Source organism: Pungitius pungitius, chromosome 14 (assembly GCF_949316345.1).
Source record: "Pungitius pungitius chromosome 14, fPunPun2.1, whole genome shotgun sequence".
Taxonomy (NCBI): Eukaryota; Metazoa; Chordata; class Actinopteri; order Perciformes; family Gasterosteidae; genus Pungitius; species Pungitius pungitius.
The window spans coordinates 5,467,081-5,491,691 of NC_084913.1; the positions used below are offsets into that span (position 1 = coordinate 5,467,081).

The window sequence follows — 24,611 nt, forward strand, 5'->3', positions numbered from 1 at the left end:
GGCTGATCATCCGTCTTCCCTACAGTGGACGCAGTGCTCGTTTCTCTCGCTAGAGGCGCACGCGTCATCCGGCTTCCCACTCAGAATTTCAACGGAGCAGCGCACGTCTTTCTCAACAGCACCTGTTAATATCCATTTTCTCTGATAATGGACGCGGGATTCTTCCGCGTAAGTTGTTTGAAATTGTTTGCATGTTATTGAGTGTCTTTCTGCTCTGTACCGTGGAGATATGTGCGTTTTTAGAGCATTAAAATGCTGTTTTCAGTGTGGAGGGCCGCAGAGGCGGACGGTATGGTAACGATGTGGTCGGGGCTTCGTCTATCAACTGATAACCTTACTCGACAATAGCCGTCTTTTCCTGGGCATATCCAGAATTCACATGTCTTTAAAAGATGCATGTCTGCACGTTCTATAAACTTATTTGGGAATATATGGTCCACGACTCGTAGCCCTTTAGCATACATTTGAAGTCGACATAGTTGCAGGAAATAGACAAGCCAACCCCAGCTAGCTTACGTTAGCTAACCTACTGCTAATTTGTTAGCCCTGGCTAAAGATGGCGTCTGGGTGGTGCATCGTTTTTAACTGTGGGGTAGTGACGACCACCGCTACGCTAACGTTGGCTACATTACGCTAAATGCGTATTTAATATCTATACTCATTTTACTATTTGACGTTCTGGCTTGGCCAGCGCTGCCGCCGGTTAAGGTAGCCACGAGGCTAACATTAGCCTCTTAGTTCCCCTCGCAGGATTAAGCAGGAAAACAATTAGCGTAGCTAACTTTAGCCTATTTATATCAATGTCATGTCTGGCTCACACTGATGATACGGTGCTGTCACCACGTAAGCTTACGTTAACAAATATTTTGATTATGTACGCAACATCGTGCGTTAGCAAGTGTTCGCTAACTCGGTGTTTTGGTTTCGGTGTCAATATATCCGCTTATATACTGTATATTCTCACTTTGACGTTACGCTGGTGAAAACACCATGGATTCCCCCCCCCCCCCCTACTGAACCGACTAATGTGAGACACGTGTTTCAAGCATGACTTTTCGCGTGTCTAATAGTGAACCCGAATTAATTGTCTAAGAGATGATTGTGTACTTTTGCTGTAGGGTACAAGTGCGGAGCAAGACAACCGTTTCAGCAACAAGCAGAAGAAACTGCTGAAGCAGCTGAAGTTTGCAGAATGTCTCGACAAGAAGGTATACGATCACGCACATGTGCCTTTTCGGTTCTGTGTTTTTACACTACAACAATACATTTGTTTCTCATTGTGTTAACGATTTTCCCTTTTAGGTGGACATGACCAAAGTGAACCTAGAAGTCATCAAACCATGGATTACTCAGCGAGTGACAGAGATTCTGGGGTTCGAGGATGACGTCGTCATAGAGTTTATATTTAACCAACTCGAAGAGAAGGTAATGTCTCTGTTGTGTTTGTTTTTAATTTTCAAAACTGTCATGAATTTGAGGGCATTGTGTAGTTAGTAAGAAGGGATATAAGCCAATAATTGCACATCCTAGTCAAATTTGAAATGGGTAAAGTAACAATTCGTATAAACTGATTAATAAATGACATAACTATGTTTTGCTGTTATGTGACAAAGTGCCTATACTCAGCAGTCTTCTAATGATGATGTGATTTATGATTTAAAAGGCCTGAACCAATATGGATGTTATACCTTGCATCAGAAGTATAGCACCAACACCTAATTAGCTCTCTCCTGAGCCCAAAGTCACTGAGCCCCAACTCTCCTTCATGATGCAGTGTGTGGTTTGAGGTGAGTTATATGCAGGGATCACCAATATCATGTTAGTGAAAGACACACCTGAACAATGCCATAATCATGTAGGTATAATTGCCCAGATCCCTGTTAAAAGTAATGGATATTTTCCTTTTAAATTCTTTAGAGAGCAACTGCAGGAGCTTTTTAACACCAAGCGGAAAAGTATCACCTCTGATTGAAAATGTTGGGTCTTTTGCAGCTCTTTTGGGTGTGGTCAGAATTGTGTTCTGTTGCACCCTCACCACATCTTACCTGAGGGGGCTGTTAACACACACCCCAGGTCACTGTAGAAAGTTGAGAACTTTGGAGGTGAACAAAAACAGAAAATCTGGTAAACACTTAGTTGAGAATTTCCAACATAAACAATACTTTTCTTTTTGGTGTTAAGTTACTCTTTTAAACTGAAAGGCGATTGAAATATCTGTATTGGTCATGTTGTGGAACAAAATCCTTTATGCCGCTAAGGCTGTAATGCTGAGCCCCCTTGCTGTTGTGTATTTTATTATTTAATATAAAATTGTGCATGTGTTGTCATCCTATAGGATACTTTTAAGAATTTAATTTATTTAAACATTATTTGTACCACACTAATGGGTAATTTCTAGGGGTGTGTATCTTTCCCTCAAGACGATTGAATACGCATGTCGATACATGATCTGCGAAACAATACAAAAGCTTTAGTTAACCATGTAAAAATTCACTTTGGATTAAGTTAAAGGAGCTTTATTGAACTTTTTTCCTCTGTTGAGATGCAGTGGCGTAATGCCTGCCCGTGCATGCGAGCGTGCTCCACGGGTACGGTCTGGGTGACTGCTCTGCGTTGCTTTTAGAGCGCAATTACAGTGGATAGCGCCCCCCCGTGGAAGCTTAGCCGCCCCTCTCCGGTTCCCCCTCAGGTAAACTCTGTTGGCTGTGAGCCCTCGTTGCGGTTGTTTTGCTGCGTTCAGAGGCAATCAAAAAGATCTCAATCTCGGATCTTGCGCCATTTCGATTCATACTATACTCTGCATCGTCCAACACTTGGAAATAATAATAATAATAATAATTATTGGACACCAGAACCTAAAGCAGATTGTCCAAAAGACACTGGGCGTTCTAGCCTAGCGATTCCACTTTATTGGTGCTTGCGAAAAGTCTCGCCAAAGAATGTAACGTGCTGGGAAAGGGCTCGGTCTTTCTGCCTTCGTCTCTGCTGTAACGGCACACGCGGACACCTATCTTTATCTTTTATTCACTTACACAGATAAAAAGCTTCTTGGGTGGAGCTGTTTCTGTCTATCGCGTTATGACTTATAGATTTCTTTCAAAGATTACCCTAAACATTTGAGTCGGATTCAGAGTTTTGTATCGACGTAGCTGTATTTAAGACTCTTGTATTGATTTTCTAAAGCGTGTTGGTAAATCTTACCACCCCTAGTAATTTCCATTTACTGCTTACTTTTTGAAGTAGGAAAATCGCTTAATGGGAGGGAAATAAGTAATTTAGGCACAGTATCCTTTATAAGACTATTACTAGGATTCTATTCCATCGTATTCTTCAAACGCAAGTATGGAATATATGCGTAATGACTTTGTGAATTACTTTCATTCTCCGTAAGTGCTAAAAACATGTATTTAATATCAAAATGTGTCACCAGTACTTAACAAAAATGAACTTTCAATCTTTTAATGCTTTTGTGGGGTTTGGCTGTTAAAGCTAAGATTAAAGAGTACTGTTGCATTATGATGAGAAAAATTTAATTGAGATTAAGGTATCTCACAATCAGCTGTTGAAAAAAAAAAGCGTTCTTGTGTAACTGTGTACTCATTATTGCTTGTTCGTCTCTTGCAATTTAGATAAATGATATAACATTAAGCTCAAGGTGGTTGAGTCTCAAGCAGTAGGGATGCGGAAGCAAGCCAAGGGAGCTCGGTGCCCACTGATCCCACGGGACTCACGGAAGACACCGGAACTGTACTTGCAGTGTTGGGTTTTAATGCACTCTGTATTGTGGCTCTTTGTTTAGCTCCTGAAGTGTAGACTGTGGGGAGACCGGGAAGCAAGGGGCGGGCTGGGACACAGAAATTTAAAGTAGTGGGGATAGTAATGACATATGATCATGTTTTCTTGATTTATAAATTTGGGGAATAACAATCTGAAGAGGTATTGCATGCAGTTTTAATATGACCAGATGTCTCCCCTCAGCTAGCCAGCCCACATTCTTAGTTTGATTATGTGATTTAAATCAATCACACATTTGTTTTGATTTGGTTACTGACTCAATAATTGGACCCAGGTATGTTCAGTGTACTAATCAGTGTCATAACATATTTTGAGTATGGTTAAATATATATTCAAAACAGTTTAGTGAGTACTAGAGGGTAGGCAGTCCCGTTTGTGGGATCCTAACCCCCCCACCACCGCCAATATTGTGCCTTCTATTATTTCAATGGCCGCCTGGTCTTTTCTCTGCCTCCTTCGTGTGTGTGTTACAGCACCCGGATAGCAAGATGATGCAGATCAACCTGACTGGCTTCCTGAATGGGAAGAATGCCCGGGAGTTCATGAGGGACCTATGGCCGCTGCTGCTGAGTGCCCAGGAGAACATTGCCGGCATCCCGTCTGCTTTTCTTGAACAGAAGAAGGAGGAAATCAAACAGAGACAGGTGAGCTTCTCCCGGAGGTCTATTTTGTATAATGCCTCCGTTAGTGGGCAAGGCCCAGGCAGAAAAAGACATGAGTAAATGGAAACAATGCTGTAATAATCAGGCTGGATGTCATCCATGAACCCGAGATGGTGACATAGCCCTCAGGGTCACCCCAGGGTGCCAAACACCATGTTGCTCACAGTGATGTGCTTGTACCCTTTCCGGTAGATTGAACAGGAGAAACTTGCTTCTCTGAAGAAGGTTGATGATGATAAGAAGGAAAAGGACCTCAGAGAGAGGGCTCAGTCCAAAAGCCCAAGGAGGTAAGAAAAAAGTCTTCAATACCAAGATCACTGGACGGAACTTGAATTTTGTGCTTTTTTGTCATTGGGCGTAACGGTTTGCCTCCTCTCTGTCCAGGAGGAAGACCCGATCGCCGTCCCCCCGCCGAAGGTCACCAGCGAAGCGGGAAAGGAAACGTAGCGCCTCCCGCTCCCCAAGACGCAAAGCCAGTCCAGTTGTTGGTAGTTCACCCCCTCCACCTCTGATGCAGCTGCCAACGAAACCGCTGGAGCAGCTTGTGGAGTCAGAAACATTAGATAGAGCCCTGCCAGAAGCAGTCATCCAAGAAACTCCTTCTACCGGGTTTGTAGAATGCTTCCCTTGCTCAAAATGTACAATTTTGTCTTAGATTCAAAGTCGGTAGTTATTGGTTTGTAGTTTTAGTGTAGAATCTACTGAATTGTGATTTCTTTTAGGTTATTTTTGTGTTCTTCATCTAAACTTTTTTTTTTTATATTGATGGTTTCATCAATAAAACAACCTTGAGGGTGACATTTATAATTTGAACCTCTTCCTCTGGCCCGTAGGGACACAGTTGTGGAGGTGGTGAATCCAGTCCCAGTGACTGAAGTCAAAGAAGCCTCAGCAGAAAAGAGCCTGAAGAAGGAGGAGAGGCCCAGGTCTCGGGAGAGAGAGAAGGACAGCAGGAGGGAAAGACCTCACCAACGCTCTCATTCCCGCACTCGCAGGCGACGCTCCCGTTCTCGGTAATTTATGATATGATAGTCTTCTGAAACTTCTAAAAATGTAAGATCCAGAACTTAAAATATGTATTTTAAATGAATTAAAAAATTAGCTCCCTTTTTCATGTCCCATTTTAGATCTTACTCCCCACGCAGAAGGCCGAGTCCCAGGAGGAGAATGTCTCCTCGTCGAAGGAGCCCCCCCAGACGTGGCCCCACCAACTCCAGAAACAGACACAGACGCTCCCCTGTCCGCAGGTCAGTAGCTGCAGCCGTGAAGGCTTACTTGCTCTGCAACTTCTTCCAATTTCTATTATTTGACTGGCTCAGCAGATCCGGGCCGTCCAGACGCTTAATGTTGTTCATGTGTTTTTGCGTCCTGCAGGAGGCGCTCTCGCTCCGCTTCGTCTTCCGGCAGCAGCTCCTCCAACTCTCGCTCGCCCAAAAAAGCTGTGAAAAAAATATCTACCACGCCACCCCGAAAGCCGGTGCACCACCCCGACAACCCCGTCAGCCCCGCGGGGAAGGACAGGCGGTCCCCGTCTCCACAGGCCAGGAGGGGCCGCGGCTCTACGTCTCCAGCCAGATCATCAGGTATAACCCCTACATGTTCGTCATCCATCCATCACATGGATTTCCAAGAGTATGGTTATCAAAGATGCATTTTTAACTAGTGGTGTTTTTTTTAGGTTTAAAGCGAAAACCCGGAGGAAGGGGGGATTCACCACCTGATAATGCCAAGCCTAGAGCTTCTGAAGGGTCTGAGTCCGGTAAGCGTTATATTGTGTCTTGCTTTTATTTTTGGTTTGTCTTTGAAGGTAACATTGCTAAACTGTGTGTTAGTCCACCTGTGCAGAAACCATAGTGTGAAAATCCTATTTCAACATTATGCCAAAATGAGTATTTATCTGAAGCTACCAGTTTTGTTCTGTTTCATTTTGGACAATTATTGCATCCATGCCAAAGTACCTTTTTACGGATTTGGGTTTTGATCCACCTTAAAATATAAATAGTGAAAAAGAAGTTCAGCAAAAGTATAAAGCAAATTAAAATGTGCGTTGTTCTTTAGTATTTTCAGACTTTTCCATGGCATTCTGTTTCACTTCACATGAGACTCTTGATGCTCTACATTTCAGACGAAGATAAAAATGAGAAAGGGGCAACTGCAGATTCGGTGCAGCAGCGACGTCAGTATCGCAGGCAGAATCGACAGACTTCTTCAGGTAATGGCGTTACATCGTCTCATGGACGTTTAAAGCTGGGCCCTAACCCCCGACCGTGGTGTTTATTTTTCCCCCTCACATTATGCAGTTAAGGCTCTAATGAAACAGTGTTAACTTGCTCTGTCTGTTTCAGATACGGGGTCTTCCTCCTCCGAAGACGAGGGACCCAAGAGGCCAACAGCAGGGCCAATTGCCAGAAACGGGGAACTCAGAAGGAGACGCAGCCGTACGCCGTCCCCACGGAGGCGACACAGGGATGGCTCTCCAAGGTCGGTACTTTTTGTATTCATCTGAATCATTAGATGCACTGTGTCGTCAAATGTTGACATCTGTAACCCCCCCCAGGAAAAGACGTTCCCCATCTCCTGGACGCAGACGGCGCACACCGTCTCCCCCGCGCCGCCGCAGATCTCCGTCTCCCCCTAGAAGAAGGTATAGACTTGTTCATTTGATCTCTTCGGCTATTGTTTGAATGTCAATATCTGGAAATTTAAAAGATGAAACAAGTTTTGACTATATTCTGTGTTTCCCCAGGTCTCCTTCTCCACCTCCCCGTCGTCGTTCTCCATCCCCTAGGCGGTATTCTCCCCCTATCCAGCGCCGCTACAGCCCCTCTCCCCTGCCTCCACCGAAGCGGAAGCTGTCCGGCTCCCCGATGAAACGCCCTTCTCCGGCGCCCAAGCGGCGCGTCTCCAGGTCGCCCAAGCGCCGAAGCCCTCCCGCTCCAAGGAGACGCACGCCTCCCTCCTCGTCTCCGTCCAGGAACCGGAGGAGCCCCATGTTGCCTCTCACGAGGCCGGGCAGGGACAACCGATCCCCCGTGGCCAGCCGCCTCTCCCCGTCCCCTGCGAACCGCGGTCGCGGCGCCCGGGGTTCCGCCAGTCCTCAGAGGCGCTTTGACACCGCCGGTTCGTCTCCATCTAACCAGCGAAGGCAGCAGTCCCCTTCACACGGCGGCAAGCCCATCCGCAGAGTGTCCCGCACCCCGGAGCCCCGCAACAACCAGAGGTAAGTGGGCCAGATGGTGTTCTGCTGCTTTGTGATCGTATCAGAAGGATGCTTTTTTTGTCTTTGTTTTGTACACATTCCACTGCTCCTCTTTTTAATGATTTCCCGTTGGCCTCTTTCTGCAGACCATCTCCAAGTCCCCACCCTCTGAGGAGAGCCCCCTCCAGGTCCGTTTCCCCCCAGCCAGCAGCTCTGAAACGCCCGGCCCCCGCATCCGCCTCCCCCTCGCCGTCCCGCTCAGCCAGCGGTTCTCCACCACCAGCCAAGAAAGCCAGCAGTGGTTCCGGCAGTCAATCCCCAAACAAGGTTTGATACTTCAACTTATTTTTATGTTCTGGCTTTGTTGATGGCAAAGGAAAGTTTGCAGATACATTGCGTTTGTGCAGATGCAGCAAGCCAGACTTTTGCCATTAACCTTCATGCAAAAGATTTTAAACATCGTCCCATTTGGAGCACTTTTAATGACAGTGAATACTAAGGGTCCTTGAATCTATTCGGCAATAAGAACATTAATCTTGTACATTACTACATTACTGTTGCGGCGTAATCCCTCCTTGGAATAATACATAAAACTATTCCTTTGACCTTGTTACACAGTGGCTTTGTTGATGCTGTCCCTGTCCAAAGACACCTTTTCTTTGTTTCACCGCAGAATTCCGATGTTGACGGCAGCGGAAAGAAAAAGAAGAAGAAGAAGGAAAAGAAGCACAAGAAGGAGAAGAAACACAAGAAGCACAAGAAGCATAAGAAGGAGAAAAGCGGCGCCCCCGTTGCTGCAGACAGACATGAAAACCACGGGGGGGAGGAGGACGGCGAGTCAAGAAAGGTGATGTCTAGTTTCTGCGTTTAGTAGCTACCAAGGCCCTGTTCTCAGAAGGGAACGCAAGATGTTGTTTTGTTAAATGCCATGTCCCTGCATTTTGGTTTTGTGTGTATTTCATGCTGTGTTTCATTTAGGAATCAGACAGTGAAGTAGATGACAGCTTGGATGATCTGGAGAAACACCTCAGAGAAAAGGCCCTCCGCTCCATGAGGAAGGCCCAGTTGTCTCCGTCACAGATGTCCTGAAAACAAGGGGCTTTCTCACTTTTGAATTTTCCACACTCTTGATGTTTGTCATCAACCTGGTTCAGTTTTTGAATGTACAAATTGTTAAATCTTGAGTCTTTTTTGTTTGTTTTTTCTTTTTACTGGTTTGGTACATTCTGAAGAGTGTGTTTCATTAAGAGCTCGATTTATCAGTTAGTGTATTATCTTAACTGTAAAGAAGCTTGTGTTGTCCATAATTTTAAATTGTCAAGCAGAGAAATGGTTTGAGCTTAGAGGTTTGAGTTGTGCAGGTTTCCGATATTTTCCACAGCGTACAACCGATTCCATTGAGAAATGATTGCATGTGCAGTGATTGTCTCTAATGTGCATGAACCACTGACCTTTATGCAGGGGGAAAAAAAACATACAGTAACACACTGTTACTATTTGCCTTTTGTTAGAGGAAACATTCGCACAGCTGTGTGAATTGTCAGAGGCTGTAACAGAATGTCTTATTGTAACTTACAAGAGGTGTTTAGCATTGTTTAACCTGCAGTTTTTTCCTGAATTTGTAAAAGTCTTGTTTTAAGACTGAATCAATCCAATGTGAGACAGTTTGCTTTAATTTTCCAGATTGATTTGATATGCAATTTTACGTTGATGCCCTTGCCCCAAGCTAATCTCTGTGGGACTGCTCTTTGATTTGTATTTAGTACCTGGCTCTTGTCACCTTGTCATCCTTTCAGAATTAAAACCGTTTTATAGGAAGTGTAGTTTCCTTACTTTGACTTTTCTATTTGGGCTAAGATCTGTTTGACAGAATTTAACTTATGGGTATATTATTAATAATTAATTATAATGAAACATTACCCATTCAAAACCTACTGTTATGCTTTGGAGCATATTTAAAAATGTGATTAACCTTCCTTTGTCACCTTAATGTGAGCTAATTCCCTAAATCACAACCTAAAAGGTATATATTTAAATAGAAAATTGATTTATGGCAAAACTAGACAATATGAATAATATATGAATGCAAATCAAGTGAGTTGAGCTGCATAAGCAAAAAAAAAAACCCAACCCTGCTTGCAATAAAGTTTAAGTTTAATGTCTGGTTTTCAAAACGATGAATAATGAAACTACATAAATGAGGAACCTGCTGCTTTAATTCCTGACAAAGAGCGGAATATAACCGTGCCCATCTGCTGATGCTCCTCACGTCCTCCCTCCTCCCTGCAGAAAGACTCCTCTCCTCGGACCCTCCCACATTGCTCCGTGTTTTTGTGTGTGTGTGTGTGTGTGTGTCTGCGCGTGCTTGCGGGCGCGCGCCTCGGATGACATCACTGCCTTAAATATTCCCGTTGCTTCTTCCCCGGCCGTCCTTTCATCATCTCTCCCCCCCCCCTCTGCCAGCGTGACGAGCGCTGTTTCCACGCGATGTGCGCGTAGCTCGGCTCGGTTTAAGTTTCCACGAACCGAAACACACAACGCGGCCCATTGATTCACACTTGTGGGCTTCCACGAGGCGGAGAAGAGGACCGAGCTGCTAACGTTAACCTCGGGCGTGGTAGCGGGAGAAGAAGAAGAAAGAAGGAAAAAAAAAAAACCCTTCATCTTTGTTCGCGTAAAGAAGAGGAAAAGTCCGAGCCAACATGTCGCTGTCGGTGCCGCAGAACGGAGTGAAGGCGGACAACGAGCCCGTTATCGAGCTGTTCGTCAAGGTACGACAACTTTTATTCTCCCGCTTCATCCTCACGAACGCGAGTGTGTGTTTCTGAAAGCGAGTGACCGTTTATTGCCGTTAGTTAACGGTATTCTTTCTACTGGTTTTTTTTGTTTGTTTTAGCTAGCCGCACAGCCCGGTGGAAACGCCCGCGAGAATCCTTCGAAGAATAGTTATTATTCTTTTACTTTTAATTTTAGTTTCAGATCCATTCGCCAGTTTTCCCACAGTGGCCCTTTGGAGCTTGTAGTGTCAGCCTTCCTCTCCCATCGGGGGGGGGGGGCGAGGGAGGAGGGGGGGGTGTTCAGTCACCTTGTCATCACTCAAAGCTTCTACCAAATCTATCTCTACATTTGTATTGTGTCTCTATAAAAGAGTGTTTTTGTGACGGGCCGTGTTTCTTTGCTCTTGTACGGTCCACTACTGGCTCCTCGGGGCCTGTCACAGGTTCCTTCCCATCCAGTCACGGTGATGGATCAGGGTTTCGTTGACGTAGGCATATTTTTTATGAGGATGTGATCTCCCCCAAAAAACATCAGTGTTGGTGGAGGGGTGTGTGTGTGTGTCTTTCTTCAGCCTGCTGCTTTGCAGGGCGGGAAAATGGCAGAGGGAAGAAAAAAAAGGGGGGAGCATGAGGCTTGGTACACGGGGGAGGGGGTTATGGGGGCCTGACTGGGGGGGGAAGGGGGCTGGGGTCCAGGGCACAATGATAAATACTGAAGGTGGGGAGGGCCCTTGTTAAATGCTCCGAATGAGCTGGCACTCTTGTTAGCTCAGTGCCTCCTGAAGGCTCCCGGTACTCCGGATCCAGCAGAACCTCTTTTAGCCCCACCTGAAGGGTCGCCTAGCCTAAACCACAAGGCTTTTTGTTATGAGGCTGAGCAGCAGGCCCCCCGCGCGACAAACGGAAACCAACCATTCCTCTTGACTACCCCCCCCTCCCCTCATAGCCCGCGGCAGGGGTTATGTCTCCCCGTGGGAGACAATGGTGTGTTGCCACAGCCTTCTGGGGGACCGTTGATAACAAAAACTTGCCCCAACTCCCTTGTACACACAAGTGTCAGATCCGTGAGGCCCGCCGCTGCCACGCATCAACGCGGGCCAATTACTGACGAGTGGCCACGGCGTCTGCAAACACGGCTCAGCCAGTGAAAGCAGCCGGGTGTCCCAGTTCAGAGGCTCTCGCCACATTTCCAACCTGTGGTGTTTACAGCTACGGGTTGTCACGCTGCCATGGGAACGTTTAAACGTTGCACTCCTCTTTTGATGGGCGTGGATGGGAAGTTTGCCGTTGCCGGTTTTATGTTGCGCTCTGTTGCAAATTAGTTTTTTATAATGCCCTTTTTATGAGGGAGGATCGGCCCTTGACCTCATCGCGGTGCAGCAGATTAGATATTGTTTTGCACACATGAGCAGTATCTGATGTGCTGCTGAGGGTGAATTCCCCTAGCATCCATCCACCCATGTCCGCTCCGCTTGGCACTTCCACACATCACATGGTTGAAGTGGTTGTATGAGAGAACCTGCTTCTGACGCATTAGCCGGCACATGCCATCTAAAACAGATGAAAATCCTAAAATGATGTAGAATGTTGTAGTATTGGAGGAATGTTCTCCTTAAACCGCACTGCAGCCGTCCGTCCGTGCTGATGACTGCTTACTCAACACAACATGTTGAAGGGCCTTCTGTTATGAATCATTCACGAGTATGTTTACGTTTTGATTCCAGTTTTACGAAGCTGCGCAGCGAGACATCCTTGCCGGCTGTTTGACGCTAAACAGAATATAGATGATTCAGGCATTTTGTGTGTGTGTGTGTGTGTGTGTGTGTGTGTGTGTGTGTGTGTCCAGATCACACAACCCTTTCACAAACCCTTCTGCTGCTCCCGGAATCCTACGCTCTTGCCAGCAGTGACAGGGAACCTGTTGCAGCAGTGCTTTTAAAGTCTGGACGGCACAAGAGCCCTTCTGTGTCCTTCAGGCAACGCGCCGGAGAGAGAGAGACGCTGCCCGACGCTAATACGCCGCGCTGCGTCCACAGCAGAGTATGCTTTTTTCTTTAAAATACTAAACGCCTTGCGTAGAGCCGCTTGTGTCGTATGGCGCCATCACCGGTGGCATGTGACAGTCAGACATATGAAGACCTTGTGATGAGCTGTTTTTCATTTTATTTTTATGGAATCACAATCCACGTTTTCCACACTTAACGTCTGTATTGTTGCTAATTGAGTACCGCTTCTTATGGGAATAACAATAGAGTTTTTTTTTTTTCTCTCTCTCTCTCTCTCCTTGAGCACACAGCAATGCTGCGGTCAGCATCATGAGTTAAGGGACAAAGATTAATTGCTTGTTTCTGTCGTGGCATGCTGGGAAATTAGTTTCTGGAGCACCTGACCTTCTGGTTGACTCCGGACAGAGGAAGGCCCGATCGAATGTTGTAACAACACCCGTTTGAGTGTTCAGAGCAGCCTTTTGCTTTTTCACAGCACGTGCAGAAGAACCTTTCCAGCTCTCGTTGGCAGAATCAATCTTCTTTTTTTTTCTTCTTTTTTTTTGGCTAAAAATGTGCTGATACATCCTCAGTAGGCTAATGAGGCATTTCTCCCATGAGCTCAAGGACGGCAAGTGAGCCCCCCCCCATTGTTCGGTCATGGGTTGGTGTCTGGCTCGAGTTACCGACCAGATCAGGAGGCGGACAAAAGCGAGCCCTGACGGACTTCGCAGCTCTGTCCGAAGTGTGTGTGTGTGTGTGTGTGTGACTCCCCTTCTCAGAGGAGTAGACTCTGCCCTGCTTGCCATGCATGTAACTCAATAACTCTCAACATGAATCCAACTCGTGTTCTCCTTGGCAAAGGGTGGTCTGCGGATGGGCATCTACCCCGAGTTATCGCCAACCCAGTGCTGTTTCCCCAAATGTCAATCCAGGCAGAGACATATAAACGTACGCTCATGCAAACACAAAGGCGCCCGCTTTTGATGTAAAAACATCGTCCCACACGGGGGGGGGGGGGGGGACCGACGACTCGACTGCAGGTTGGAGTGTCTAAAGACAAACCGTCTGCGGATCTTTTTGTGTATGCTGCTGTGCAAAAGTGGGCTGCTATTTGGAGCCGACCTCCGTTGTGTAGCACCGGGTTTTTGTTTCGACACTTGTAACCTCAAACAGAAAGGTCCTCCTCTCACTGTTTGTTTGTTTGTTCTCTGTCGCTCTGGTTCTGAAATGCTCGTCACAGAACACCCGTCCTCTGCGTCTAGAAAAGCCAAACTTAGCCCGAGGATAAAGGTCAGTGTTTATAACATCTTGGCCGTGTAGCGTGCCTTTTTTCCACAGACACATCCGGCGGTTTTTAGACGGCGCTGCCGGGCCTGATGGGTAATCTCAAGGTTTCCACTGAATGACGTCGGCCTGAGTCAGAGCCACACCATCGTATTCTTCTTCCCTTATTGGCCCCATTTTTAGAATTTTCTTTTTTTTTTAAAGAAATGTTCTTTAAAGGCTGCTTATGCTTAGATGATATAATATTGTATAATTGGGTTCTTTTTTTATAAGCAGATAGTATATTCTGTGACCTACTGAAGGTTTTCTGGACCTCTGGGTTGTGAGTTAATGACATTCTCTAAATTTACACGCTGCAGCCAAAGAAAGGGATGGCAAGGATGGAAGTTAACGTTATCATTTTATTTGAACTGATATTAACAATATAGTTCTTCACCAATTCCTCTGCTATATGGCTGTATACTCAACAATATTCAGGCGGATCCTCTTCCGCTCCTCGTTGTAACTTCCTGAAACACTTATTTATTCTTCAAATGTATAAAGGGGGAAAAATGTGAAAGGTCTCCAGTGTTTTGATTAGACGGCCTGTAGTTCACGTTGATGACCTGGGTTTGAGCATCCGCTCCGCCGCCTTGACCTCTGAACCTTTTTGGAGTTTGGCCTAATTAGGTCTTCAGATCTTGGGCAAAGAAACGGCCCGCCCTGGGTTCAGCTGCTCTGTGAATTCCGCCCTAACGGACTGTGTACTTGTCCAGCAAACAGGCAGAGGCGTTGCCATGACGTTGCCATAGCTGCCCACCCTCAAACGGACATTCCTGCTGCGTGTCAGAGCAGCAGCAGGAGGAGGAGGAGGAGGAAAGCTGCAACACTTGTTATATCGTCAAGTCCTTTTTCGGTCAAAGGCTTGTGGCTTAACTCACCGAGCAGCCCACCCAATTTAGAACATGAAGTGTGCTGAGGAGGGGAACGCAGGGCGGCCGTGTTGCTAAAATTAGGCTGTGAGCAGAGACTGGGAGGAGGTCCGTGCCTGGCCTGAGAAGGATCCAGTGTTCCCGAATGGCGAACAACTGCAACGTGGTCTGGAAGAGGGGAAACCTCTGTCTCGCATGAACATCGGAGGAACTTATGACGAGATATCTTGGCTAGAAATACGAAGCCGAGTTCAATAGCTCTAGCATTTTTTTTCTTCGTATATGCCAGCTTGTAAAGTTTTATAGGCCTTAACTTGTGTAGATGATCCCTTTTTGTACCTGTAAACGTACAAATACCATCTTGTGTGTACATGGCTATATAATGTTTAAAGCCAAATGGTCACAGCCTCTACCCACCCCTCGAGGTGAGAGACTTTGGTCATTACATCAGGGTCTTCACAGGGGAAATAATAAAGAGGTAGTGAAAACGCTGTGTGGGTGTTTTCTTTGCAAGGGAAAAGTGTTCTTAGACACAAGTGGCCCCGCTGAGGGCCGAGATCTCATTGTTCTGTTACGAGATCATTCAGTGCTGGACACATCCGACTAGACCATGACTCACACACTTGTTGACTCACCTTTTATAAGCTTTACAGTATCACTAGTCCGCTGTTTCTTCTGTACAAATCTATGAGAAAGATTGTGTAAATGTCTGCAACATGTGAGTCATTTCTGCTTGCATTTGGAAGGAAATTGTTCATTTTAAGGAGGAGTAAGGGGAACATTTTCAACTGACGCGCTTTGTCTGCTCAAAATTGTTTATTTTTATTGGGGTGTTTTTTTTTCCTCTGGCGGTGACGTACCTGGAACAACAAAAAGAGCTTTGTGTTGTTGCTGAAGGTTGAATGTCACACTGTATTAGTGGCCCCCCTGGAAAACACCAGTATGAAACACCTTTTGAATTGTTGTTGTTGTCCGGTGCCATTATTGCCGACCACCACCTGGCTCGAGCCTGTAACCAGTCAGAAGTCCGACGGACATCGTTGCGTAAACTAAACAAAGCACCCTTTTCGGGCGGGAGTATCTGGACATTTCTGAAATTGTTTCCCCCCCCTCCCTGACTTCACTGAGGGGCCCAGGCTAAGGGGAGAAGAAGAAAACACAAGCAGGGAGCCAAAGAAGCACACAGCCACGAGCTTGCTGTCTATTTCTCTTCCTCCCACTTAAAGCATTTATTACCCTCCCCCCCCCCCCCTCCCTGCTCCTCTTCTGCGATGCCCAGTTTCCTTCCTATTGTCTCGCTCGCTCTGCTGCAGAACCCGGGGAGCGAGAGAAAGGAAGGATTGAAATGTCGCCCTCAGCTGCTGTGGCCTTTCTTCTCAGCCACTCGAGACTGAGAGCTTCAGATTTGAAAGCAGCTCATCAGGGTTTTTGATTTTCAAATGACGTTGCGTCATGCGGTTTGATTGAGCTTACCTGTGAGTCTATCGCCATGGGAACAGTCGCTGCGACCCCCCCCCCCCCTCACACACACACACAGACCAACACATCCTGGCTGTATTTCAGAATAGTCATGTACGGTGAAAAGGACGAGCGGGGGGGATTTTAATTTTCCAAACAAAGGCAGTGATCTAATCCCAAGCTTTTCACATATTGAATTGAGAAGGGGCTGGGGAGTAGGGAGAGGACAATGGGAGACAGAAGGCTGATCAAACGGAGCCATCCCACTGGGCGTCACAGCAGCAGCAGTCAGCCTGTCCGCCTCAGCGTGAGCTGCTGGACAGACGCTGCACAACAAAGTCCACTATTGACCGCGGTGCAGACACCTGCATCTCTGATACCAAACAAATCCATTCGGATCAGAAAATGGTGCAGCTCAAACTGATTTGAATCTTTCTTTATTGTTTCAATCCAGCTCTCTTTGCAGGTGGGAGAACACAGTTGTTCTATGTACCTCCTTTGCATTGCACGCGTTGTCACACTTTGCATGACACCTCGCCCGGAGGGAACAGGGAGCGACTGGCGGAAGAAAAAAAACCCCCCAACCTATTCAGCCGTTTGGTGGAAGCTCTGCTGCAGTCATACGCCGAGTTAATTTCAGACCTGAATAACCTGCAGGCTTGTCCTTATGAATGGATGAGTACGGCGCATTCTTTATTTTCCTGGACAATGGGTACCTTGACAGGCTTGGTGTCCACAGAGCCACCTTCCTCACTGTATCACAAAGAGATACTCTCACATCAATATTCAAGGGGGGGGGGGTTGAAGATAGCTTCTTTCTTTTTTTTGATAATTAAAAAAGCCACAAATGACTTATTTCAGTCTTGCAGTGATTTCTCATTTTGTTTCTTTTTTTAGTTGCCATTATGTGGTTTAACTAAAAATGAAATGTGTCTTCTTGAAGCGGGCAGCTTAGCAGATTTCATTAAGATAATGTGCAAAGCTTAGTTAAATAAATGAAATGCTTATTCCTCCTTTTGATGTAGAACCCAAACCCTGTTTATCCCCCCGCCACGGTCTGCTGGAGCGCGGCTGGGACGTGATCAAAGTGAGGGATTTAAAGAGAGAGAGAGAGACTGGAGTGCGCGATACAGAGATGGAGGGTTGCCGGGACGACTGGAGATATCGCTGATGGTTCTCGGCAGCCTCCCACAGCCTCCCACTTCACTCCTGCGAGTGCCATAGCAGAGACTCTCAGCTACTGTTATTGTTTCTCACCAGAAACACCATTTCCCATGTTTGAAACCTCTCCCCGGCCTGTTTTTCATCCTGGTGCCAACCAATTTCTTCTTCTTCTTTTTTTTCGGAGGGCGCACGCCTCCTCCATTGATGCCATTCCGGCCTCCTTGTGTTTGTGCAGTCTGGCGAAAGAGGAAACGAGAGGCGGTCGCAGTCTTAATCACTCCAGCGGTGTCCTCTTCCTCTTGGGAAGTAGTTTGTTACATTAATGGGGGGGTGCTCAAGTCTTTAGATCAGAAGGGGGTGGCCCAATGGGGGTTACTCTCTCCATTCTTACCCTTCTACTTAAAGTCTCTTTCGAGGGCGGCCTGTAATTTTGTATGAAGGAGTCATTGTGTGAAACGGGCCCTGTGGGGGAGCCTGTAAAGGTTGTGCAACAGAGCTGCGATTTCTACAAAGACTGGTCCCAGTGATAAGAAACCTGTTGGAGATGATTTTTTAAAGATCTACTTATCTATGCTATTATGTTTTTATGCCTGCTGTAATTGAATCCCTTGAAGATAAAAAAAAAAAAAAAATTGTACCTGTGTTTTTTTTATTGCTGATCGTTAACCCATTCTAACTTCCTTTCTGTGTGTGTGTTTGTTGAAGGCGGGGAGCGATGGAGAGAGCATCGGGAACTGCCCCTTCTCCCAGAGACTTTTTATGATCCTTTGGCTTAAAGGAGTCGTTTTCAACGTCACCACCGTGGACCTCAAGAGGTGAGTCCTCCTCCCTTCCTTATCTTCCTCTTTAGCTATTCCTCTTTTTTTCAATAGCATCCCACATCTTCTTTTTTTTTTTTTTTTTTTTTTTATCTGGGTGTTTCCTCAAAGGCTTTGGCGGCCCCACCTTTGACACGCTCGCTTCATCCCCCCTCCTCCTTGATTATTTGGCTTTCCCATGACCCTTTCTCAAGCTGGGGGGGAATCTGAGGAAAATAAACACTGTCTCAGAAGAGGCTATTTAAGGTTATTTCTCTGCTTGCTTCCTGTCTAGATTTGAGTAGGCAACATGTTATTTTTTTATCACAAAACTCCGACCCTCTGTAATTCTGCCTGTTGGGAATACCAGCGGCTCTTTTCCAAGCCTGCTGCGTTACTGTCTGTATGGCTCTTCTAAATGCCACTTTAGAAGCTTTTTTTCATATGGTCTTCCTTCACAAGAAAGAGATTCAAGTTTTCCGCTTGCTGGCGAAGCCCAACAGCGATCCACTTGAGAACTACCGGGCTTCTTTTGTACGGCTAAAAGAAGGAAAGCGGAGTCCCATTTAACTAGGCATTTGGTCTCTGAACTGACCTGCACGTTCAAGATGAGTGCATAGGTTTGGGTTTGTTTGTATATATTTTCCATAACAGATGGCGAGTTACTCAAAACAGGGCCTGCTGATATCCTGTAAAGAGCAATATGGGAAGTCCTCCTACTGAGAAAGAGGCTCATCAAACAAACCTTTTGTTCAGCCGGCGTGACTCCTTTTTTATATTTTTATTCTCTCCAGAGGAACAAGCGCCCCAGGTCCCCATCGTGTGTGTGTGTGTGTGTGTGTGTGTGTCTTCGAGGCGTCTGTGTAAAAGAAGGCGTGTGCCCACTGTGTTTATAGCTCTTTTATTGTTTTGTTTAAGTGGGACATGAATGTCACGCGCCGCTGCCATAAGGCGAAATATGTTACCATCCCTCAGCTGAGGTCTTCTGAAGGCTGCCGTGACGATATACTCGGTCCGACGGTAAAAGCCGTGGAATCTTGAGGCCGATTGTTGCCCAATGAGTGACATCAACGGGCGAGGTCGCCACTTCCCCGTCCGCATGCCAAAGAGTCAAAGTCATTTCCCCTCTGTGCTGCCTTCTGATGGCCTCCCCCCCCAAAAGCTCTGCCACCGCTGGGAACGTCGTATCCAAAAACCTGCCCCATCTGAGAGGTCTCTATGGTTACATGGTTGTTTTTGTACGGTCAGAGAGGACACCTGCTGCCCGCTGGCTAACAGGCGGCGCGCCGTGCGATATCTTAGGAGCTGCAGCTCTGTGGGTTTCCATGGTTGTGTTCACGCTGATCATTCAACACATGCAAATTTTAGTTCTATGTTTGTATCATCGGCCTGCCAGAGACATCTGGCACAAAATGTGCTGGTTTCAAGGCCACAGAGAGAAAGGGGCTCGCTCCCCGACGAGCACACACCCATAACCGCTTATGAATCTGCTCTTATTTACACTGAATACAGTTTTGTGTTTAAATTTACAAATGGGAATGACCAATTGTTTTATTATTGGATCGTTATCCATTATAATCTTGTTTTCCAACGGCGTGCTTAAGTTGCTCCACTTCTTTTCCAGGAAGCCGGCCGACCTCCAGAACCTGGCCCCCGGCACGCACCCCCCCTTCATCACCTTCAACGGCGAGGTCAAAACCGACGTCAACAAGATCGAGGAGTTCCTCGAGGATGTCCTCTGCCCACCCAAGTGAGCCCTCTCTCATCGCCTCGGCAACGCTTTCATACACTGCTGTCACGTGCACACTGTTGGTGTGTAGTGAGCGGTGGAGTCCTTGTATGGATCGAAGGGAGTCAAATCGTTAACTTAAAGCAAAAGGGTGCAATGTTGCGCAATTTCTTTTCACTACCGAATCCCATCTAAAATGTTGACTCTCCACTTTCTGTAAGCATCTGGGACCTGTGTTGGGAGCTTTATTGATATACATTTGGCGGTAAATATTTACAGCAGCCAAACCGTGTTTATTATTTACTCTAAATTACATTTGTCCTTCCTGTTAACAGCTCAGATCTAGAAATAAGACATATCTGCGTTGTAAACAATAGTGCAAACAATACTTATTCATTCGGCTTTATTTGGATTGTTGTCCATTTGTGTCCTTTTTTTGAAAATCTTTTAATGAGTTTCATCTACACAGTCCAAAAATGAACTATTCTTTAACCACCACACATGCATATATGTGTGAGTGTATTCACGCTTGTGTGTTTGTGTGCAGGTACATCAAGCTTGGTGTGAGACACCCCGAGTCGAACACAGCTGGTATGGACATCTTCGCCAAGTTCTCGGCGTTCATTAAGAACTCAAAACCAGATGGGAATGAGGGTGAGTTACCTATGTGTGCATGTGACAGACACAGATCCAGGAGCCTTGCAGTCCTGTTAGGAGAGCTCTCTGGTTGCTAGGCGACATCCATAGCCCCGCCTTGATTGGTGGTTCACAGACACACGCTCATGAACACAGAGCCTTTGTTCCTCTTTTCCTCACCTGGTGGAACTCTCTGGAAATAACCGCAGAGCAGCTCTCCTGACTCCTCCTGTGCTCACAATCTCTCGTGTTTTCCATTCCTGGATCAGTTTGAGTCCCTGCGGAACGGATAAGACTATTTGGAAAAATATCAGGGCTTTTTTCTCGTAGATTGCGTGGCATCCGGGGTGCACCGCTAAAAAGATGTCAACGGCTTTCACAAAATACCAAGATTCTGTATCATGGCTTTAGACCCTGGGAAAATATTGAACCACGGTGAGCTGGCTGTGAAAACCAAGGCTGTGTCAACATTCAGTTTGAGGCTGAATCTCATGATTCCACGATAAGAGGCCTCCAAAGCAATGGATCAGGTCTGCTGTAGCACAACCTGGGTCGAACATGTCATATTTTCAAGTGTAACACCTGTGCAATGAAATGTGTGTCGGGTAATACGCTTTGTTTCGGAAGCACATTCTTGTATCACCCTGTAGCTGGTGTGTACAGTACAGCCCATGAGGATTTATAATGTACACAGTGTGTGGATGCGCATGGGGGCTTGTCCCTCTTGATCAAATGCTGCCCCCGTGTGGTTGGACAGCGTATGATGCAGCAGGAAGGCCGCTGCTGAAAGGTTACTTGCTCGTACCGACTATGAAACGTGAAGCATTCGTCACAACGTCTCGCGTGCGTCCTCTGCAGCTCTGGAGCGCGGCCTCCTGAAGACGCTGCAGAAGCTGGACGAGTATCTCCGCTCGCCGCTGCCCGACGAGATCGACCACAACAGCATCGAGGACGTCAAGTTCTCCGACCGCAGGTTCTTGGACGGTGATGAAATGACCCTGGCCGACTGCAACCTGCTGCCAAAGCTGCACATCGTCAAGGTAAGCGAGGGACCGAGTCATTATGTCGCTTTTTGTTTGAATTATCGTTGACCACGAGGAGAAACGCCTGCAGGGGGTCCAAAAGGCAACATTTCAGCCAGAAGCATTATTTTATATTGTTGCAGAAAATATTTTCTCAAATAGTAAATAAAGCATTTGCTTTTATATAAATAAATCTTATCACAATTTCCCCCGTTTCCATCAAATATCTTGTTTTTAATAACAGTCGATGGGATTTGGTTCACTATTCGGGCGATGAATAAAAATGGCAAATCTCTATATTTTAGGAGCTGGAACTAGTGAATCTTTGGGCATTCACTTTTTCATAATTGTCAAGTTACTCAAAATAGATTTTTGTGGTGAATTTTCTGCAGCATTGTGGGAAATTTACATAAGTTCCTCAAACTATTAAAGATGTTTTTCTTGGGGGGGGGTTACAGTGCTTCACAACGATGGACTTCCCTCCTCATGACCTCCGATCCTTTTTCCTCTGCAGGTGGTGGCCAAGAAGTACAGAGGCTTCGACATCCCCAAAGAGATGAGCGCCATCTGGAAGTACCTGAACATCGCCTACACGCGCGAGGAGTTCACCAACACCTGCCCCAGTGACAAGGAGATCGAGATCGCGTACGGAGACGTGGCCAAGAGGCTGGTCAAATAAGTTCCTCCCCCCTTACACACCCCCCCCCCCCCCACCACCCTCTCTCCAAACTTCCCTGTCCACAGCACCGGGACTGATGTGCTCTTTCACGAGTAATAAAAGAAGAAAACTCTGGACTTGGTTTCCTTCTCTCATCATCTAGAGTAGACCCCCAAATGCATGAAGCCGACTTTTTCTTTTTTTTAAATATATATATACACAAAGGGCTCCATTTTTAGTTGATTCAACAAAATGAGCCACCGGTGTTCCACCTTTTTCTATTCATCATTTAACTGCTTTTACTTTTTTTGTGTTTTTCCGATGGATGTTGTGAGGCGAAGAAGAAGAAGAAGAAGCAGCAGACCTGTTGTTCCAAAGTTAGCCGTCAAACACACTCCCTGATAAGTGACCTTCACGTTGACCTTTCTCTTTCCCTGTTCTCCGTCTAATAGTGACCAGTTGTTTTCTAGCGTTGCTTTAAAGGCAAAACCGAGCTTTGGGCGCATCAAGAGGCGTCGTAAACAGTGTTCGAGCTTCCGTGTATTTAGTTTTAAGCCGAAGCGAATCCGAATGTGTAAAAACGATTGTAGCCGCAGGTAAAGCCACCTCCCGGACTTCCTCGCTGTCTGAATTCAGCAGAAGTCTCGTAGCTCGGTGGACTCGATCGGGACGAATCTGAGATCTCTGACCGTGTAGCTCGTAGATTCGGTCGGTTGTGTAGCTGTCGCCACACCAGAGCTCAGGCCGGCTCATTCGTTCTCTCCTTAGAGCAAGAAGGAAAGTCTTTTTGGTGGAGCTGACTGTAGCGGGAGTTTACACGTGGCAGCCTGACCACCCCCCCCCCCCCCCCCCCCCAAAAAAAGAGGCTGTACGCCGGTCACACTGTGGATAAGATGACTCCTGCTATGTAAACAAAGTAAAAAGAAACCACACACCCACTGTTTCCCCTCCATAGCGTACGGAGTGAAGGACACGGCGTGCACTCGGGCCCCAGGGAAGGGGACGCGACACGAGACGTATTTATGAGCGACTGGAGGGGGGGACGGGGGGGGGGGGACGGGGGGGAGGGGGCGTCTTTCCTCTTCAGCCTGGAGAAGACGTGTGTTATGAAACAGGAGCTCCAGAAGTGCTTTAGTGCTGACTAGGCAAAAACTGTTTTCTCCCATTTCGCCATATTGTTTTTGTTATATAACCAATTTGATAAAATTGAATTAAAGAAGGAATTGTAAATATTTTTTTTTTGATTGCTCAGAATTAGTTGTGTAAATTGTAAACATGTCATGTGACTTTTGAGCAATATGGGCTCATTTTTTGCCTGCTTTGATTTTAAGTAAATAAACCTTACTCCTATTTGCCTTACTCGTCTTCTCTCTGCAGATGTTTCGCAATTTGTCAGATAATTTCATTATGATTGTGATATTGAACGAAGGAAATATTCACGTTATGTCATTGCTTTCTTTTTTTTTTTTTTAAACAATATTGACTGAATTTAAATAAACATATTGGCATTCTGACTTTTGTGTTTTCCTGCGTCTTGGTGTTCTTTTATCCTAGATTTAGATTTATATTACCATGTTTTTATAGCTCACAAGCAGCCTTTAATCGTCTTTAACGTCTTTACATCTTAGCTTAATTCTTTCGAGTTTGGCAACTTCCTCATTTCAGAAACTTTAACCGCATCGTGTAGCCGTGTACCAACTCTGAATTTGTATAATTTTAATTCATTAATTCTTCCGTCTGTGTCAGTCATACAGGAGAAATCCATATCATCAACATATAAATCATACATAAACACAAATGTTTTTCTTAAATTGTCCTTTAAACGGATCATTTGAAAATGAATGTAGAGGTATGCATCATCGTGTCTATGTCATATCTCTCTTTGTCCCTCAATATACAGACCGGTTTGGGAACCCCTGATCCAGAGCACGAGTGTGTTTCCAGCTTCCCTCCCTCCGAGGAATGTCCCATGTGGGTGTCCACCCGCTGCGGGCTCCACCCCCCCCCCAGCGAAGACGCCCTCTGCCTGTCAGCGCCGCCGTGTTTTTCAGCCAATTCTTTACCGTTCCGACGCACAAACAAGTCTGTTCTGCAAGGGCGATTGCAGCCAAGTTTTGCGTTCTGAGTTTTAAGAGCGGGGGGGAAAAAAACAAAGAAAGGAATGCAGGAGTAAGAGTTTTTGGATGATCTCCAGATCATTAAAGTGTCCCGTTTCAACCCCAGACAGTTGCTACTCCCTCACTGGAGAACACGCAGACAAAGTCTCCACTTGAAATTCACAAGAAAGAAAATCCACCCATAAGCAAACAGACGTGTGTGTGTGTGTGTGAGAGAGAGAGAGAGGGGTAGACACAACAAAGGCTGGCTATCATTCAGACCACACACTCATTACAAGCAGGTTGAGTGTATTAGTGTAATGGGGTTATGAAGGTGAGGCCAGGAGGGGAATGCTGTTGACTGTGTGTGTGTGTGTGTGTGTGTGTGTGTGTTTACAGAATGCAGGGCTATATTACACACCATGCCAACAAGTC

General features: G+C 46.2%; 2 protein-coding genes across 4 annotated transcripts; both read left to right on the forward strand.

Annotated features, from left to right (window-relative positions):
* Positions 1-31: 31 nt before the first annotated feature.
* On the forward strand, positions 32-9,474 carry srrm1 (serine/arginine repetitive matrix 1). Of its 3 annotated transcripts, none has more exons than XM_037485785.2 (17): positions 32-168; positions 1,119-1,208; positions 1,303-1,425; positions 4,269-4,439; positions 4,650-4,744; positions 4,842-5,066; positions 5,291-5,470; positions 5,585-5,704; positions 5,832-6,040; positions 6,136-6,216; positions 6,583-6,669; positions 6,803-6,938; positions 7,015-7,101; positions 7,204-7,677; positions 7,803-7,983; positions 8,330-8,503; positions 8,635-9,474. In XM_037485785.2, the coding sequence occupies exons 1-17, from the start codon at positions 148-150 to the stop codon at positions 8,743-8,745; spliced, it is 2,565 nt and encodes an 854-aa protein (XP_037341682.2). In that variant the 5' UTR covers positions 32-147; the 3' UTR covers positions 8,746-9,474. The 3 variants fall into 3 exon arrangements, with proteins under 3 accessions (XP_037341682.2, XP_037341683.2, XP_037341684.2); XM_037485786.2 differs by having other exon boundaries at positions 8,642-9,474; XM_037485787.2 differs by lacking the exons at positions 32-168; positions 1,119-1,208; positions 1,303-1,425 and adding an exon at positions 1,432-1,787.
* Positions 9,475-10,004: 530 nt separating this feature from the next.
* Positions 10,005-22,922, forward strand: clic4 (chloride intracellular channel 4). Its single transcript, XM_037485788.2, has 6 exons — positions 10,005-10,427; positions 17,944-18,053; positions 19,660-19,785; positions 20,312-20,418; positions 21,259-21,440; positions 21,937-22,922. Exons 1-6 carry the CDS (start codon positions 10,359-10,361, stop codon positions 22,099-22,101), a joined length of 759 nt encoding a protein of 252 aa, XP_037341685.1. The 5' UTR covers positions 10,005-10,358; the 3' UTR covers positions 22,102-22,922.
* The last annotated feature ends 1,689 nt before the right edge of the window (positions 22,923-24,611 follow it).